The sequence below is a fragment of the Leptodactylus fuscus genome, chromosome 9 (assembly GCF_031893055.1).
Source record: "Leptodactylus fuscus isolate aLepFus1 chromosome 9, aLepFus1.hap2, whole genome shotgun sequence".
Lineage (NCBI taxonomy): Eukaryota > Metazoa > Chordata > Amphibia > Anura > Leptodactylidae > Leptodactylus > Leptodactylus fuscus.
This window is the reverse complement of record NC_134273.1, coordinates 81,205,800-81,223,948: the sequence shown is the minus strand read 5'-3', so window position 1 is coordinate 81,223,948 and position 18,149 is coordinate 81,205,800. Positions and strand designations below refer to the sequence as shown.

General features: G+C 48.8%; 1 protein-coding gene across 1 annotated transcript; it reads right to left on the bottom strand.

Annotated features, from left to right (window-relative positions):
* Window positions 1–1,715: 1,715 nt before the first annotated feature.
* Window positions 1,716–17,936, bottom strand: PPP4R2 (protein phosphatase 4 regulatory subunit 2). The gene is made up of 9 exons (XM_075287535.1): window positions 17,627–17,936; window positions 11,149–11,230; window positions 7,402–7,572; window positions 5,947–6,040; window positions 5,688–5,725; window positions 5,188–5,262; window positions 4,512–4,652; window positions 3,584–3,834; window positions 1,716–3,076 (listed from the first exon to the last, which is right to left on the bottom strand). The coding sequence occupies exons 1-9, from the start codon at window positions 17,658–17,660 to the stop codon at window positions 2,766–2,768; spliced, it is 1,197 nt and encodes a 398-aa protein (XP_075143636.1). The 5' UTR covers window positions 17,661–17,936; the 3' UTR covers window positions 1,716–2,765.
* Between the last annotated feature and the right edge of the window lie 213 nt (window positions 17,937–18,149).

The window sequence follows — 18,149 nt, the reverse complement described above, 5'->3', positions numbered from 1 at the left end:
AATACCAAGCACGACCACTACACATATGTGGCGCTATGCCACCCCATCAATCTGATCGAACCCTCTACCCGTGCCCCCCATATTATACTCAATTCTCAGAATTTAAGATCCATTTTTTTTTATTTTTCGGTGCATATAGATTTGATAGAAATGTACTCCGTCACTTATAACATAAATATTTATTGCTTCATATGAATACTGTATTGAAAGCCCAAAGCATTCAGTTTTACACACGGAAATTATACAATTAAGATAACGTTCCACAAAGGCAGTGAACACTCGGTTACGTCCTACAAAATCTACTTTTTTTTTTTTTTACCGAAATTTTAAAAATTTCTAAATATCAAAAAAGCTATTTAACGTTTGAAGAAAAGAAAAAAAGACAGGTAGAAACTCGGCAGCCAGGAATCGTGACGCTCGGTGAGCCATGGCGTGATGTTACGGAGCGGGGGAGGGGGACTTGTGCTTTGAAGATCTTCTTCATCGCTGGCTGTCACGAAAAAAAAATTGGAAAAAAAAATTAGAATAAAAAGTTCATGGTGATCTTGAAGGTCAGCCATTCAGTCCGGGGTCCGCGTGGAAAGAAGTGAAGACGTCTAGAGAGACGAGGAAGAGGAGAGTACCCTTCGAGTGTTTCGGTAAAGTCAAGTTTGCCAGTATGTACACTATAGAGCGAGCGGTCGGCGACTGCTGCCGATCCAGCAGCTCAGGAGCGCGCCACATAAATTAAAAAAAAAAAAAAAAAGACATAAAAAGGCGATTCAGTCTCTTGGAATGTAAAAACAAAACAAAAAAAAAGCTGCAAGATCTGCAGCTTCCGTTATGGTGGCAGCCATTAGGGGGCGCACCGTCAAATGAGAGCTGGTATAAAAAGGTGGAGGTTCGGTTTTCATATCCGCTTTGCATTGAGTTTGCACAGAGTTAGGTCGGGTTCTTCTACTCCATTCACATCCAAAGCTGCACTAGTGGCCAGAAACTCACCGAGCCCAGATATCCCCCCTCCGGTTAAGCGCACGTACTGAGGTTTTGTGGATTATAAGAGGAGAACGCAAGAGAGCATTTGGTATCGAGACACCGGTTCATACATGGCAGATGTGTTGCTGCAGCAATCGTATTTATCTGGATTAGGACAGGGCTACGCGGCGTTAAAGGGGTTAACTAGGACCAGGATAGTCTGCGGTGACATCACATGGTCATGCTGCAAAGCTCAGTCGCATTCAAAGAATGGGGGCCAAGCTGCAATACCAAACACTACCACTATACAGTGTGTGGCGCTGTGCTGGGTAAGTAGCGAAGAGGCCGCAGAAATCAATATCACAGCCTTGGCTAACCCTTTAGGGTAAGTTCACACGAGGTCAGGGTCTTGAGACCGGTCACAGTTCTTTTTGCTGGGAGCCGTGAAGCGACATGCTCATTCACCTTGTGATATCCGCCTGAAGACACTCCCTCCTCCCGACTAGGTCCATTCATTTGGGCCTAATCCGGAGCGGATAGTGAGACCGGATGCTGATGCACTGCACCGCCATCCAGTCGCAGCTACCCGTATTTTGGTCCGGAACCTGAGGCGGAGTTCCGGACCAAAAACAAACCCCGTGTGAACTTACCCCAAGATCACAAGTGTCATAGCCAGTAGAGATTGGAGTCGTGCAGAATCCACAAGGCCGACTGTCACGATACAACCAAACCCCAGTGACCGACATTAGGTGTAACGCCTTATCGCAACCTAGGTCACATGACTAATCGTCGCGTAGCCACTTGCTGCAGAAATAGCCCCAACCGAAAAAACTGATTTGCAACATATTTCGGCCACGTGTGAAGTTTCTTGCAACGCAGCTGGATTTTAATGGAGTAGTGGTCTCCTGCACACGGCCATATTACAGCTCCGCAATCCCTGAGTTGTACAAAGCTGTAATACAGCGCCCACACGAGTCTACGGGGTCTTACAGTACCAGGGAGCCATGTTGCAGCAATGCCTATAGGGGTGCAGGGTCCCCATATACACAGCTAGGTCATGGGCATCAGGCCCGACACGACCTAAATCAGTGCAAACAGTCCCAAAACGACCCAACATTAGGGCAAATGACACAAAGTGAACCCACAGTCTATGCCACCACCATACCAGCTTCCAAAATAAAACCCCCCACAGGCCGCCCCTCCGCTCTTCATGCCTCCCTCCACCACATACTGAATTTTGGTTGAGAAGTCATAGGTTTTGAGGAGCCGGACGCACATTCACTGCCGTAGGAATTAGTGTGGAGAGGGCGCACGCCTCCCATGGAACCTTTAAAAGAAAAAAAAAAAAAAAAAAAACAACCCAAAAAAGTCTAAAGTTCAGCTGAAATGACAAATAGGGGACGAGACGCCGTACAGATTCATTTAGGGTTTTGTTTCATTGTTTCTAACCAGAAAAATGGTGGAAAAACCTCGAAAAAGAGAGAGTGTCAAATCGATAACCTTCCAGTTTAAAAACCTTTCCAAATAATAATAATAAAAAAAAAACTTCTATACACAAATCGCCCGAAGTCGGCGGCGAACAGAACCTGAAGGATTGAGAAATTCACAGTTCTGATGTGGGGGGGCGAGTAAAGCTCAGTTTCTATTCCAGAAAAGTTTTTTTTGTGTGTTTTTTTGTGGTTTTTTTTTTGTTTCACAACCTGCCTTTTGTAAAACTAAAAGGTCCGCTTTTTTTTTATTAAGTAAAATTTGTATACAGTGTAAAAACAGAACTGTCTGGAAAATACTGGGGTCTCTGGGGGTCAGTGTGGTTAGTCTTGTTCCATAGGTTCCTCTGCTACATCTGTGGCCCCCTCGCTGTTATCCATGGGAGACTCGGGAGGGATTTCGGGGGTCTTTTCAAAAGTTTCTGGGTGCTCGGGTTCGGCGCACTCGTCGTCGGCTTTACTTGTCGAGGCTGTGTTCTCGGCTTCGTCCGTGCTAGAATCGCTCGGAGGTTCGGACGCCTCCGACTGCTCCATCTGATGGGATTCCTCGGGGGTCTCGTCGCTTACACACAGGTTGTCGGCACTTTCTTTTTCGGGTTCTTCAGCCGCAGACTCGCTGGAGGTCACGAGAGATTCTGCAACGTAGAAGACAAAGAAAAAGGAAATGAATTTAAGATTGCAAGTCTATACTCCCTTATATACCTATAGGCTTAAAGGGCTTGTTCAGGGGTCACATGTTGGTGACATACATAGGAAAGGACAACTTGTGATGGGTGGACTACTGCCAATCCTGAGAGTGAAGGGGCGGCACTGCTGATTTAGCGCATTATTCCCCTTCAGACCCTCCAGCTTGGTGAACAGGGTGCAATAAAAAATTTAAAAAAATAAAAACATTGAAGGGGACCCATTTTAGAACATAGAAACCCCTTTAATATAAATGAATTCGCAAAGTAAATGCAAAATGATCAAATGCACCGAGAAAACATTACCCCTGGTGCGGGCGCCTGCTAGCCCATGTAACATCAGCCCACTAAAGAGGCCCCCTTTATGTTTTTGCTATGACATGTACAGCGAAAGCCTTGCCACAAAGCATAAGGTGGCGACAAATGTACCGCATGGTGGTGCACAGGGACGGGCCGCACCTTCTGCAGGAATATCTGTCTCAGAAGTGTCTTTTTCCGTCTCCTCACTAGTGGATACGGCTTCTGCCTCGTCGACCATTTCATTAGAGGACTGGCTAGGTGAGGAGTCCTGGGGGGCCGGCTGCTCTTCTTCCTCATCTTCCGTATCAAACTTGAGCCTCTTGACCTCGTGCTCTTCTGTCGGATCCTCCTCCATATGCTTGTTCTTTACAGTACTAGTTGGGGAGCTTTCCTCAGGAGACAGAGAATCACTGTAGAGACAGAGATGTAAAGTTTATCAATGGCGAGGACATTTCAGTAAGTAACAAGGTGTACTTACTATTTCCTAACACTATGCTGCAATTCTGTACAGTCTTCTTCACATAGTTGGTTGTCCTGCTGTATCTAACATAAATCTAACACATTGCTGCTTACTGTGTTGGCTCCTCCATAGACAAATGCGACAAACGTACTGTACATTGTCAGTATCAATAGGGAGGAAGCACATGCAACAGTCTGTAGAGGGACGGAGTGAATGACACAGGCTGTGTATCTGTGTGCACAGAGAAGAGACTCAAGAAGCAGACACTGTGGAGGAGAGAGACCAAATTTAATCATCCTAAGCATCAGTGTCTGCCCTCCTGAAGCTGTGCTTGTACATGTAGCATCACGGACACATACAGCTCACATTCAGTAAGTATTACAGGGAAGGACAAACCTATAAACTGGTCCCACAATTGTGCTGAAGAATCTAATTTCACAGTGAGTGGAAGCTAAACACAAATCCTATGTAATGTATTTACAGGTCAGGTACATGTGGATGAAAATCTGACCACATGATGAGTCTGAAACTATGAACCGGATATAATGGGGGTCTGTGATACAGAAATGTGGATTATCCCCAACAGCTCCAGTGTATTAGTGCAGGGAGACAAATAAGATGAATAACCTGTGATCCTCGTCCTTCTGTTGTACTTCTGAGTCTTTGTTTTCACTGCCGTCAGGCAAACCATTAGTTGTCATGGGACTTGAAACAGAGAGCTTCGGCCTGCTCAGTGGTCTTGGGGTCCCTGGACCATTAATGTTCGATCTGAAAGACAATTCATTTACCCATAAACTAAAGTCCAGTGCGAGTAACTTTAGGAAGGACGCATTTAAGTCGTTTTCATTGTGTCAACATTACAGGACCACACCGCATGCATTCACAAACTGGTTTTAAAGGCAAATGATATTTTAGAATAGGTCTCTGACATGAGACTGGTGCAAGTCTGCCCCCTGCTGATCAGCTATTTTCAGCACCCACTATATGGCAGATAGCTCTATGTAGTGCCTGCACTGAGCTCCCATTCAGTTGTATAGGAGCTGACCGGCAGTAGCTCAGCATAGCCATTACACAGAAAACAGAGATTTTTGCTTGTGGAATTGTTCTTTGTATAGCAGTTTGTGAGAACAGCAGGGTTCCCGTGTGATAAGTTATCAGAGAATCCCTTTAATACACTGTACCTGGGGTGAGGGGAGTGGATACCAGTAGTATATGCTACCAGTGTAGTCAATCACAGACCATACAACCCCCTGTAAAAAGCCAAACGCCAATTTGAGGGTACGACGTTCCCGGTGCTACATACCTGTCAGTGTAACTCTGGGAGTTCCCAGGAAACATCACGCCGTTCATTCGGTTTATGCTAGTTGAATTATTTTTCCTGTAAGAAGATAACTGGATGGTGAACGTCATAGACGCAGGTTGTATGAAAATCAAAGCGTTTCCAACTTTGCAGCTAAATTTCCTGCTAGGGACCAGTCTGAAGAGGACACTGTCTGGATATAACCTGGACTACAGTATCAACATACATTCATTTATATGGGAGTATTACAATCAGCCGACACTTCTCAGAGAAATAACTATGACCTGCAGCCACATTATGCCGCATCTAACTATCCAAGACATAATTTGATCACAGAAGGACCAACCCAGGGTGACCAATACTGCAGCCATACCTCTCTATGCATTACTAAAAACTAGTGTGACGGGACTATAATCATATCGGCAGATAGACCATAGGCGAATAGGAATATTATCAAGACTCCTATACGTGACCCATTGATGTCTTTAATGCATTATACTTACTCAGAAGAAGGGTAGACACAGCTGACCACCATGACATTCTGGAAAACATGAAATATAAGAAGTTAAATCACAATTAGGAGTAAAATGTATAAAAAGACATGACATACAAAAATTACAAAATAAAACTTTTGTTCTCAAGATATTACATACATGTGGGAGGAAACGTATCTCCAATCTCTGTGTGCAGTGTAATAAGATTAAGCTATATTGCTATGATACTTTATCACAGATCTCCATCCCATAGTGTAGAAAAACTTACCTTTTCCACTCCTCTCAGGAACTTGTCGGTGCCCGTGTAATTCCTCCGGGGGTCGGTGACCAGCTCACAAAGCCTCTGAATAGTAAATGGTGTCCTTTAAAGTAATAAAAAAATAAATAAACAAACACACACAAGAAGATATTACATTGTTGTATGTAAACGCACTTAAAGAGAAGAAAACTGGTGACCATGTTTATACACACACAGAGGAGGGGGGCTATACTGAACCCATATGATACATTGTGTCTGTGTTTCTTTCTTTTTAGTTGCTATGATTCCTAGGATTTCTCTATCTGCCATGAGCTTGTATGTGTTTTTCTCTCTTGTTATATACTACTGTACCATCTATGAAACTGTATCACTGAAATTTCCCCATTGTGGGACTATTAAAGGATTATCTTATCTTACATGTGGAGAATACCTCACACAATCCAATCGATCATTACGGACCACACAAGTTTGCACCAATAGTCCAATGCTTTATTAACAGAGACTTCAGCATCGGACTGTCAGTAAATAAGAGACTGTGCCACATGAAGGACAGGGCATAAGATCAGATCGCTGTGGGGTCCATCAGCAATCTCCACCAGCCCATAAAACCAGGTGTACCATTGCTCTATGGACACGGAGTATTCAGAGAAACTTCGGGGTCCCAAAGGTGACTCCCAATGACCAAGCAATAAGTGTCATTCGTGTCACAACCCTTTAAAGAACGAACCTCAGGTTAATAAGTCCATATTCTCAAAAGCCAGTGGCTGCAACCCCCAAATCGAATAAACCTTTTACCTTCGTATCACCTCAGGCCCTCCTAGATTGTAAGCTCTCTATCCTAGCACATGAATGGTTCTGTAATTTACGATTTGTTAGTCTATGTATCCTCTGACTAGTAAAGTGTCATGCGGTACATAGTATATATGACGTATCAGACCATTCCCAAGAAATAACCTGAAGCATACTGTTCTTCTGCTATTCCCCCTGGAAATGTAGGAATAAACTGCTCACTGGGTCGCCAACTATTGCACAACTACAACTCCCAGCACTCAGACTGTATGTGTCTATCAGGATATAGTAGGAGTTGTAGTTTTGCTACAGCTGGAGAGTCGCAGGTTGGACAGTCCAATGCTCCTGTGTAATGTACAGCTGTATACCGTCATAACCATTGCCCGAACCTCAGAGGGATACTCCCAAGTAAAATATACAAAGTCCTGGCTCAGTTTGGTTCTAAACCCTTGAAAACAGATGTGCTCGTCCTGTACTGGGGCACGCAGCTCCATACTTTGCAGACAAGTATTGTGCAATATTAGGTAATGCTGCCAAATCCAACTTTTGACGACCATTATCACAGATTAAAAGAACAGATCACGGAAACGCATATGTTGTAGTAAGTACACGGCTCTAGCTCCAGCACAGAAAAGCAACGTTAATGGTCAGCGTGTTGAGTGATTTGTTACGTACCCATTGAAACCAGTAACAATCTTCAGTATTCTTTCCTTCATCTCATCAAAGGGGATGTATTCCACGTTAGGATTGGGGGGCCCTCTGGGCTCCGGCGCAGAGGATCGGAAGTCGTCCATCACCTTCTCAAGCTTGAACATAAAGTAATCTTTAAACTGAGGCCACTGAACTCTGCAAAAAGGAAAGGAACAATCTCGTGTAAGAGCGCGCAAAAGCATCAGAACAGGAAAGAAGACTAAGGAAAAATGTAACAGGTTTATCAAAATCGTTGCACAGAAAAACCAGAGTAATGGATAGTTCAGTTCTCATTTCAGAGCCCAAAAATTAAAGAAGTGATGTGTTTGCTATGAACAAACTGTAGCACATTTCGGGGTGATCGCCCTCAGTCTGTAAATTTTTTAAGGATCGATAAAGATGTGTTTACGGACGGGATCAACTCAGAAACGTAAGGACATTTACAAACCTAGTGTCATGCACATTACACCCTCGCCTTTTGGGCGAGAAGCTATGTTGCTCAGAAATTTTTGGATTGGCTCCAGACTAGTAACACTTCACTACATGAGCGCGGTCAGAGCCAAGGAAGCGGGAGGGCTGAGGGTGCAGGTCAGGCAGCACCAAAGCCTCGCGCACTAATAACCTCTGAGAGCTGAGCTATAACGGTTCTGTCACTATCCGAGGCTAATCAGATATTCTGGACCCTAGACACAGACTTCCCACGCCATGACCCATGCTGTCAGGGTAGGAATTATATTGCCAAAGGCTGAGTGCCAGCTTGTGGTGCTGCCCAGATTATCACCATAACTGCATGAAGCAGAAAGAGTTCAGAAAGCCTTACAGACGGGAATGAGTAAGTACACGGGGCACAAAGCAGAATTCACAGGGTGCACGTCCCTCTGCTAACTAATGGGTCAATGAAGACTGAGTCATGACCGAGACAAGAGAGCTTGACGATAAGCACAAGTTCACATGTAGCAGTGATTAGAAAGTGTTTAACGTGGGCGTTTAGGATGGAGGGTGATGCAATTATGGAAACGCAACCCAGACAAGCAAATGATAAGACCTGGCAATCCACTATACAGGACGCCTAATACTGGCCCCATTACACAGCTGTCACATATATGGCACAAACCAAGTAACCCTTTAAAGGCATGAACACAAAAACCCGGTCCTGAGAGACCCACGGCAGAAAGCAGAGACACAATTAGGCTCGTACAATAGGACTAATCAGACTGAGGCTTCGCACGGCGGCGCAAGTCACGATTCTGCTGTGAAAATGGCACCAAGATCAAACAGGACTCTATCGGCAGGCTGAGGAGTGAAGGGTCAGTCACTGAAAAGGAAGGCAGTCTTACAGTCTTCTCCATAAGGTCTCCTTGTGACCATACCCTAATTATGCTGTATACATTGCGGAAACATATGCTGTAGAGTCGTATAGAGATCATCATACACAGCCCATCTGTCCTGCTGACCATTCCTCTACTACCCACGGGGGCCAAAAATCAGCCCTATACAAAGGAAAATGAAGAACCCGCACCCATCTCATGTACAGGTAAATAAACAACAAATGCAAAATACACAAGTGTGAATGTGACCTTATACTGAGAGCGCAGCAAGCTGCAGCCACTTATAAAACAACTCAAAGCAGGGCCCAAAATGTCTCACACAAAATATCTCGCCAGAACTCTCCCTCTCCCTGTTTATCTGACCCGGTGCAGAGTTTATAAAGCAAACTAAACAGTATATTACCCAATAACTTCCACAGGATATTTCTGCAAGAAGAGCTGAGGGGAGGAAAGTTTTTTTCCTCGTCTAGACAAACATTATCCCGTATCTATATACATAGCAAACTATGGAATGTAGCGGAGATTATTGGCAGGCCTTACTGCTTCACTCATCAGATCTCATCCTACAGATCAGGGGAGAAAACAAACTACAACTGGCTACGCGTAACCTCACTAACAAGAAGACTTCATCTTAAAACAGTCAACCTACCTATAGCCAAGTTCACATTACCTTCAGCTGCCTGCTGTTCTAATCAGCCAGAGGATCAGAACAATGGCCATTAATGTTTCCCTTAGGGTGCATTCACACTGAGTAAACGCTAGCTTATTCTGAACGTAAAACACGTTCAGAATAAGCGGCGTCTAAAGCAGCTCCATTCATTTCTATGGGAGCGGGGATACGAGCGCTCCCCATAGAAATGAATGGGCTGCTTCTTTCACTCCGTGCAGTCCCATTGAAGTGAATGGGGAGTGCCGGCGTATACGGCAAGCTCTGCTCATGCCGGAGCATACACGCCGGAGCGTACACGCCGGCACTCCCCATTCACTTCAATGGGACTGCACGGAGTGAAAGAAGCAGCCCATTCATTTCTATGGGGAGCGCTCGTATCCCCGCTCCCATAGAAATGAATGGAGCTGCTTTAGACGCCGCTTATTCTGAACGTGTTTTACGTTCAGAATAAGCTAGCGTTTACTCAGTGTGAATTCACCCTTACTCCGCATGAGGACCCCCCAAACGGACTACTGAGTGCATTTGCAAGTGGTGTGCAGTAAAAGCAAACAGACCCCATAGACTATAATGGGGTCCGTGTGCTTGCCGCAAGATCGCCGCAGGGAACATGAGGATAGGAAAGTAGCAATAGCTGTAACAGGACAGACAGCAGAAATCCTGACCTGATGGATCACAGTGACCACACTCACAATTTCTACATGGATAGTTCTGATTTGCAGAGATATTTATGATCTTAATGCTGCACGCCCACAGGTTGTCATGTTGCACTAACCTAAAGAGCACCTGTCGCTTCTTAAAGAGGGTCGACCACTTTAAGGGTGCATGCACACTGCGTAACGCCGGGCGTGTATGAGAGCCGTACACGCCGGCATTACAGCAGACTGCCGAACACTTCCCATTCACTTCAATGGGAGCGCTCGTAACAGCGGCGTTTACGAGCGCTCCCATTGAAGTGAATGGGAAGTGTTCGGCAGTCTGCTGTAATGCCGGCGTGTACGGCTCTAATACACGCCCGGCGTTACGCAGTGTGCATGCACCCTTAGTCTCACCAACAGGGTGCTCCCATCCAGAACCTGTGCCAGGAGGAGGAATGTGTGATCATTAGGGTAAGTTCACCCGGGGTTTTTTTTTTAGACCGGAACCTGAGGCGGAGGCCGCCTTAGGCTCAGGTCCAAAATATGGGTAGCTGTGACTGGATGCTGGTGCAGTGCTCCGCTCTGGATTAGGCTCAAATGAATGGGCCTAGACGGGAGAGTCTTCAGGAGGATGTCGTGAGGCGACTCTGCCTGAAAGAATGAGCATGTCGCTTCTTTTTTCTGGGAGCTGGAAGAAACGGCTCCCGGAAAAAAGAACTGACCGGCTCCGATTGATTTAAATGGGAGCCGTCTTTTGGTCAAGATTTTGAGGCGGATACGGCTTTAAAATCCTGATCAAAAAACCCTGTGTGAACTTACCCTCAGTCAGTCAGCCTCCTCCATACTAACTCACTACACTCCAGAAACAAGGGCTGACTGATGTGTATAGTCACAAGACCCTCCACCTGGCACCATGTAATGGACACGAGTCCCACGCTGATGACACGGGCAGGCAGCGGTGGGTGTGGCTTATGAAACCCTCCAACACAGCGGAGGTGTCAGAAGCCCCCGTTAGTAAGCCATATTACCCCATTATTGAAAGTATTTTAGATAAAGGAGATACTTAATAAAAGACGACCGGATTCCCGTGCCCACTTACATGGTCTCCCCTGTTTTCGCCACATGGCAGAGAAATTGATCCAGTTCCGAACTTACTTCCTTCTTTCCTTTTTTTTCAAAGTCTAAAACGAAAAGAAAAAAAACTTCAATGAATGGTTGGATATTAAAATGATCACTTTTGAGCCCTAAAACCACGAACACACCCACACAAACAGCCACACAGGAATATCAGTTTTCCAACACCCTAGTATAGATTCCCTTCTTTGCTTATCTACGCCTAATTGTCTGTACACAGAGGGGAGGAGGGGCGCACGGCTGAGATACCACAATCTGGTGGAGCTAACCATTAACCCTGATTCAGAGTCATCCACAACCTGCGACGCTGCCGCTGCTTCTACTTTGTTTCTGGAGCACAAAGGCACCTCCCTCCTGCCTGAAATACTCTGGGAAACCAGTTCTGATCACACCAGGAAGAAAGTTGCAAAGCAGCGTGTTTACTTACCAGAAACTCCAAATCGTGAGACGACTTAAAGGGCACCTAACATTTTATACCACGTGTGACATGTCAGTCGGTTGGATCGGTGGGAATCAGAGCCTCACCAATTCTAAAAGGAAGGGACAGGAGCGCTTGGCAGGCCCTTAGGGTGCACGGGTGTAGCGCCATAATAGTGACATGCCCCATTGACCACCATATTAAAAAAGTATTCTGCCCATATACAATACAGCAGTGCATGAAGCCCCTTACCTATAAATCTGCTACCGGTTGTACCGTCATTACACAGCAACTTGCACACAGGAAAAGCACCACAACATGAACGGTTAGAAGGCAGGGGAAAAAAAAAATAAATAACTTTGCAATTACTTTTTTTTTTTTTTTGCAACAGGAGACCATTTCGGCGGCCCCATGATTCTAACACAGCCATCAAACTGTAGGATTCCCATTAACCGGTCCCGTTTAAACGATGTGGCAGTCATACAAGTCTGCAGCAAAGTTCCCATTACTTATGCCAGTGTGAATTAAACCAAACATCTACACCAATCCCTGGCTGGCATGGATTTCAATTCTGGCCCATAGAAGGCCGACAGAAATAAGCGGCTGAAGCACGCACCTCACCCCAGCAGGGGTACGGTAATGCCTGGTGTAGGAAAAGTCAGTCTTAGTAAATCCCTCACATTGAATGGAGCAACAGACAGGCCCTACTGCCGCCACATTCAAAGGGGGGGGGGGGGGACACCGGACCCCTATTCTTACGAGTGGAAGGGGATCCAGAGATCAGATACATTTATTAAGACCGGCATATGAAACTCTAGTCTTAATAAGTCTCATAATATCCCTCAGACAGTATACATGGACTAACGTATAAGGCAAACCCGATCTGGAGGAAAAAAAAATTGAAGATTTTTTTTTTTGCAAGAACAATCTTAATATCAACCCTTACATGCCATAAATAATACAAATCTAAAATCTAATAATTTATGAAGGTAAATTACAGTAATCCAGAGGCCACGCTGGGTTTTTTTTCCCCTTCCTTCCTGTTACAAATGAAACACGCAGCTGAAGGTTGTGACAGCAAAAAGCTGGATTGTGCTGGTCCTGCTGGGATGGGGGTGGGGGCAGAATCCCTGGAAAGACTGCAGACAACCATTATCCAACCGCTCGCAAAATGCCCGTGTCTCCTGAGCACAGCACACACTATCCCGCGGCACACCCTGCTCAATGCCCTCACGTAATTCCTCCTAACATTCCCCTACCAGCCCTGGCAAGACTGACAATTATACCAAACCGTTCTCCAACTAGGACAATAAAACTCGCTGTGAGAACGGAGGAGATTCCCAACAACTCCGGCTAATACATCAAAGACATCGCAGCGAAAACTTATACAAACAGGGCACGGCAGGGACAAAACGCTGAACTTTGGGAACGTGCAAACCCCGAAACTAATTCTATCGGCTAGAAAAGTCCAAAAGGCTGCAGCGAATTTCTCAGCTGGATCCTAGGACAGGACCAGATCACTCCCTGACCTACCCAGACACTCGCTGGCTGTCTATGGTGCACCGTATTAATTCTACAGAACCCCTTCTCTTCAATGGCAGGACTGGATCCGGGATCAGCAGAATTTGTTCCCAGCAGTCCTTAAAGAAATTGTGCAAGACTAGAACGGAAAGACCTGGGCAACTACATAACCCAAGTGCTTTTTGAACATTTAAATGTACGGCGCCACCGTTGGGGAAATGAAGTATTACACAATTCCCCTTAAGCTCAATGGGCTGTCTGTGTAAAGAGAATCCATTCTTGGTGAGCGTATGGTATCCACACCTAAGTATTTTATGGTTTTAAGAAAGACATCCTGCAATGTACCAAACTACCATATGATGCATCAATCCTCCAAAAACCGTACGGTCATCAGTAACGGATTGGTCGGGGCCCGACACCGCACCTATCAGCTGATGTGGTACCCAAAAACCATACATGAGGTATACAGCCAGCAGCAGACGCCTACAGTGTATACAGCCTCCGGTCTGTACACTGACGGTCTCAACAGATGCAAAAAACACACTAAGGGAGCCTACACATGGAGTAAACGCGCGTGTATTTTTGCAAAATACACGTGTAAAAATAAGACTCCCATTGACTTCAATTACATTTTACAGGCGTATTTTTACACGTGTAATAAATATCATTGAAGTCAATGGGAGTCTTATATTTACACGTGTAATTTGCAAAAATACACGCGCGTTTACTCCATGTGTAGGCTCCCTTAGGGTGCATTCACACTGAGTAAACGCTAGCTTATTCTGAACGTAAAACACGTTCAGAATAAGCGGCGTCTAAAGCAGCTCCATTCATTTCTATGGGAGCGGGGATACGAGCGCTCCCCATAGAAATGAATGGGCTGCTTCTTTCACTCCGTGCAGTCCCATTGAAGTGAATGGGGAGTGCCGGCGTATACGGCAAGCTCTGCTCATGCCGGAGCGTACACGCCGGCACTCCCCATTCACTTCAATGGGACTGCACGGAGTGAAAGAAGCAGCCCATTCATTTCTATGGGGAGCGCTCGTATCCCCGCTCCCATAGAAATGAATGGAGCTGCTTTAGACGCCGCTTATTCTGAACGTGTTTTACGTTCAGAATAAGCTAGCGTTTACTCAGTGTGAATTCACCCTTAGTGTGTTTTTTGCATCTGTTGTGACAGTCAGTGTACAGACCGGAGGCTGTATACACTGTAGGTGTCTGCTACTGACTGTATACCTCATGTATGGTTTTTGGGTACCACATAAGCTGATAGGTGCAGTGTCGGGCCCCGGGGGTTGTCTGCATTGTGCACAGATTCCAGATTGAGTGTTTGTAACCTCTGCAAACATACACATGCATGCTCAGCCCAACAGAGGAATAAGCAGCTGAATGTAACAAATACAGCTCACTTGTAGCCTCCATATTCATGACCCCCCACCCCGGATTCCCGTGTGTAACCTCCACCCTCAAGACACAATATCCACCTAGTACCTCCGCTTCGTTCACCCTGACCATATAGCTTCCACACTTGCACCCTTCTCTCAACTATCCCATAGGCTCCTCGCTCATGTTCCCACCATCCACTCATAGCTCTAGCACTTGTGTGTCCCCACAACCACCTGGTAGTATCTGCACTTGTGTCCACCAAAACACCTCATTGCCCCGTGCTCATCTTACCCCCAAACACAACGTATCTTCCACTGTCCTGCACCCACCCCTATAGTCTCTATGCTTCCTCTCCATTGACACTAGGGGCACATAACACCACTCCAATATGTCTGTCTGGCTGTACCCCCAAAGTGCACCTCATCCTCTCCAACCGGCCATTCCTCAAAGTGCACTTCGTGTCCTCCAACCAGCCGTCCCCCCAAAGCGCACCATGTCCCCTCCAACCGGCCATTCCCCAAAGTGCACCTCATGGCCTCCAGCCGGGCATCCCCCAAAGTGCACCTCGTCCCCTCCAACCAGCTGGCCCTCCAAAGTGCACCTCGTCCCCTCCAACCAGCTGGCCCTCCAAAGTGCACCTCGTCCCCTCCAACCAGCTGGGCCTCCAAAGTGCACCTCGTCCCCTCCAACCAGCTGGCCCTCCAAAGTGCACCTCGTCCCCTCCAACCAGCTGGCCCTCCAAAGTGCACCTCGTCCCCTCCAACCAGCTGGCCCTCCAAAGTGCACCTCGTCCCCTCCAACCAGCTGGCCCTCCAAAGTGCACCTCGTCCCCTCCAACCAGCTGGCCCTCCAAAGTGCACCTCGTCCCCTCCAACCAGCTGGCCCTCCAAAGTGCACCTCGTCCCCTCCAACCAGCTGGCCCTCCAAAGTGCACCTCGTCCCCTCCAACCAGCTGGCCCTCCAAAGTGCACCTCGTCCCCTCCAACCAGCTGGCCCTCCAAAGTGCACCTCGTCCCCTCCAACCAGCTGGCCCTCCAAAGTGCACCTCGTCCCCTCCAACCAGCTGGCCCTCCAAAGTGCACCTCGTCCCCTCCAACCAGCTGGCCCTCCAAAGTGCACCTCGTCCCCTCCAACCAGCTGGCCCTCCAAAGTGCACCTCGTCCCCTCCAACCAGCTGGCCCTCCAAAGTGCACCATGTCCCCTCCAACCGGCCATTCCCCAAAGTGCACCTCATGGCCTCCAGCCGGGCATCCCCCAAAGTGCACCTCGTCCCCTCCAACCAGCTGGCCCTCCAAAGTGCACCATGTCCCCTCCAACCAGCTGGCCCTCCAAAGTGCACCTCGTCCCCTCCAACCAGCTGGCCCTCCAAAGTGCACCTCGTCCCCTCCAACCAGCTGGGCCTCCAAAGTGCACCTCGTCCCCTCCAACCAGCTGGCCCTCCAAAGTGCACCTCGTCCCCTCCAACCAGCTGGCCCTCCAAAGTGCACCTCGTCCCCTCCAACCAGCTGGCCCTCCAAAGTGCACCTCGTCCCCTCCAACCAGCTGGCCCTCCAAAGTGCACCTCGTCCCCTCCAACCAGCTGGCCCTCCAAAGTGCACCTCGTCCCCTCCAACCAGCTGGCCCTCCAAAGTGCACCTCGTCCCCTCCAACCAGCTGGCCCTCCAAAGTGCACCTCGTCCCCTCCAACCAGCTGGCCCTCCAAAGTGCACCATGTCCCCTCCAACCGGCCATTCCCCAAAGTGCACCTCATGGCCTCCAGCCGGGCATCCCCCAAAGTGCACCTCGTCCCCTCCAACCAGCTGGCCCTCCAAAGTGCACCATGTCCCCTCCAACCAGCTGGCCCTCCAAAGTGCACCTCGTCCCCTCCAACCAGCTGGCCCTCCAAAGTGCACCTCGTCCCCTCCAACCAGCTGGGCCTCCAAAGTGCACCTCGTCCCCTCCAACCAGCTGGCCCTCCAAAGTGCACCTCGTCCCCTCCAACCAGCTGGCCCTCCAAAGTGCACCTCGTCCCCTCCAACCAGCTGGCCCTCCAAAGTGCACCTCGTCCCCTCCAACCAGCTGGCCCTCCAAAGTGCACCTCGTCCCCTCCAACCAGCTGGCCCTCCAAAGTGCACCTCGTCCCCTCCAACCAGCTGGCCCTCCAAAGTGCACCTCGTCCCCTCCAACCAGCTGGCCCTCCAAAGTGCACCTCGTCCCCTCCAACCAGCTGGCCCTCCAAAGTGCACCTCGTCCCCTCCAACCAGCTGGCCCTCCAAAGTGCACCTCGTCCCCTCCAACCAGCTGGCCCTCCAAAGTGCACCTCGTCCCCTCCAACCAGCTGGCCCTCCAAAGTGCACCTCGTCCCCTCCAACCAGCTGGCCCTCCAAAGTGCACCTCGTCCCCTCCAACCAGCTGGCCCTCCAAAGTGCACCTCGTCCCCTCCAACCAGCTGGCCCTCCAAAGTGCACCTCGTCCCCTCCAACCAGCTGGCCCTCCAAAGTGCACCTCGTCCCCTCCAACCAGCTGGCCCTCCAAAGTGCACCTCGTCCCCTCCAACCAGCTGGCCCTCCAAAGTGCACCTCGTCCCCTCCAACCAGCTGGCCCTCCAAAGTGCACCTCGTCCCCTCCAACCAGCTGGCCCTCCAAAGTGCACCATGTCCCCTCCAACCGGCCATTCCCCAAAGTGCACCTCATGGCCTCCAGCCGGGCATCCCCCAAAGTGCACCTCGTCCCCTCCAACCAGCTGGCCCTCCAAAGTGCACCATGTCCCCTCCAACCCTCAAAGCAACCCGTATCTCCCTCCAACCAGCCATCCCCCAAAGCAAACCGTATCCCCTCCAACCAGCTGTTCCCCAAAGTGCACCTCGTCCCCTCCAAGCAGCCGTCCCCCACACCGCACCTCACTAACCCACCGTCTCCCCTATTCTTACTTCTGACACAGTCCCCTCCACAATTATTACCTCACCCCTCAGCACTATCACCTTGTAGCCCCCCAGGCACATACCCCCCCATAATGAGAACTTGTAACCTCCTGCCCCCACTACAACCCCTCACAGCCCCCCACCTCCCCCTACAAAGTCCCCCACAAGCACTTCTCCCATTACCACAGCCCAGTCACAGACTGAAGAAGCACATTGACCTTTCAGAGCCTCTTGGAGCCGGTCGACGTCCATGGCCGGAAGGGGGTTGTCGCACACCGGCTGCCTCCCGATCCTTTGAGCCACACTTTCACCACAGAACCAGGAGACCCCCCTTTACCCCGCCTCGGGGCCCCCTGTTCTTCTGCTTTGGGCAGGAATACGAGCTCAGCCGCCTGCTGTAGCCGGTAACAATCTCACCAGCAGCGGCGGCGGAAGCAGCTTCGGGAACGAGGAGCAAAAGCCGTCGTTCAATATGGCGCTCGTGACGTCACCGGGACCGCGCAGTGGAGGAGGAGGAGACGGAGGCGCGCCTCTACAGACGGCGTCACGGGGACGAGCACGTGAGGTGGGAGGGGGCGCGCGCACGTAGCATCAACGAGGAGAACGCGCTGATTGGTCAGGTCCTCTGGCAGGCTGCGTTCGGATTGGTGGGTTCTTGAATGACGTCATGGCTGTTTGAGCAGCTGGGGCTCCTGGTCTCTGGGACCTGCCTGGTTCCCACTGCTGCTTGCTGCTAACAGG

Coding starts and splice junctions, on each gene's coding strand:
- PPP4R2 (XM_075287535.1), bottom strand. CDS start 17,660: ATGGACGTCGACCGGCTCCAAGAGGCTCTGAAAG. Junction 7,573..11,148: donor GCGAAAACAGGGGAGACCAT/GTAAGTGGGCAC, acceptor TCCTTTTTGCAG/AGTTCAGTGGCCTCAGTTTA. Junction 5,263..5,687: donor TGTGTCTACCCTTCTTCTGA/GTAAGTATAATG, acceptor ATCTTCTTACAG/GAAAAATAATTCAACTAGCA.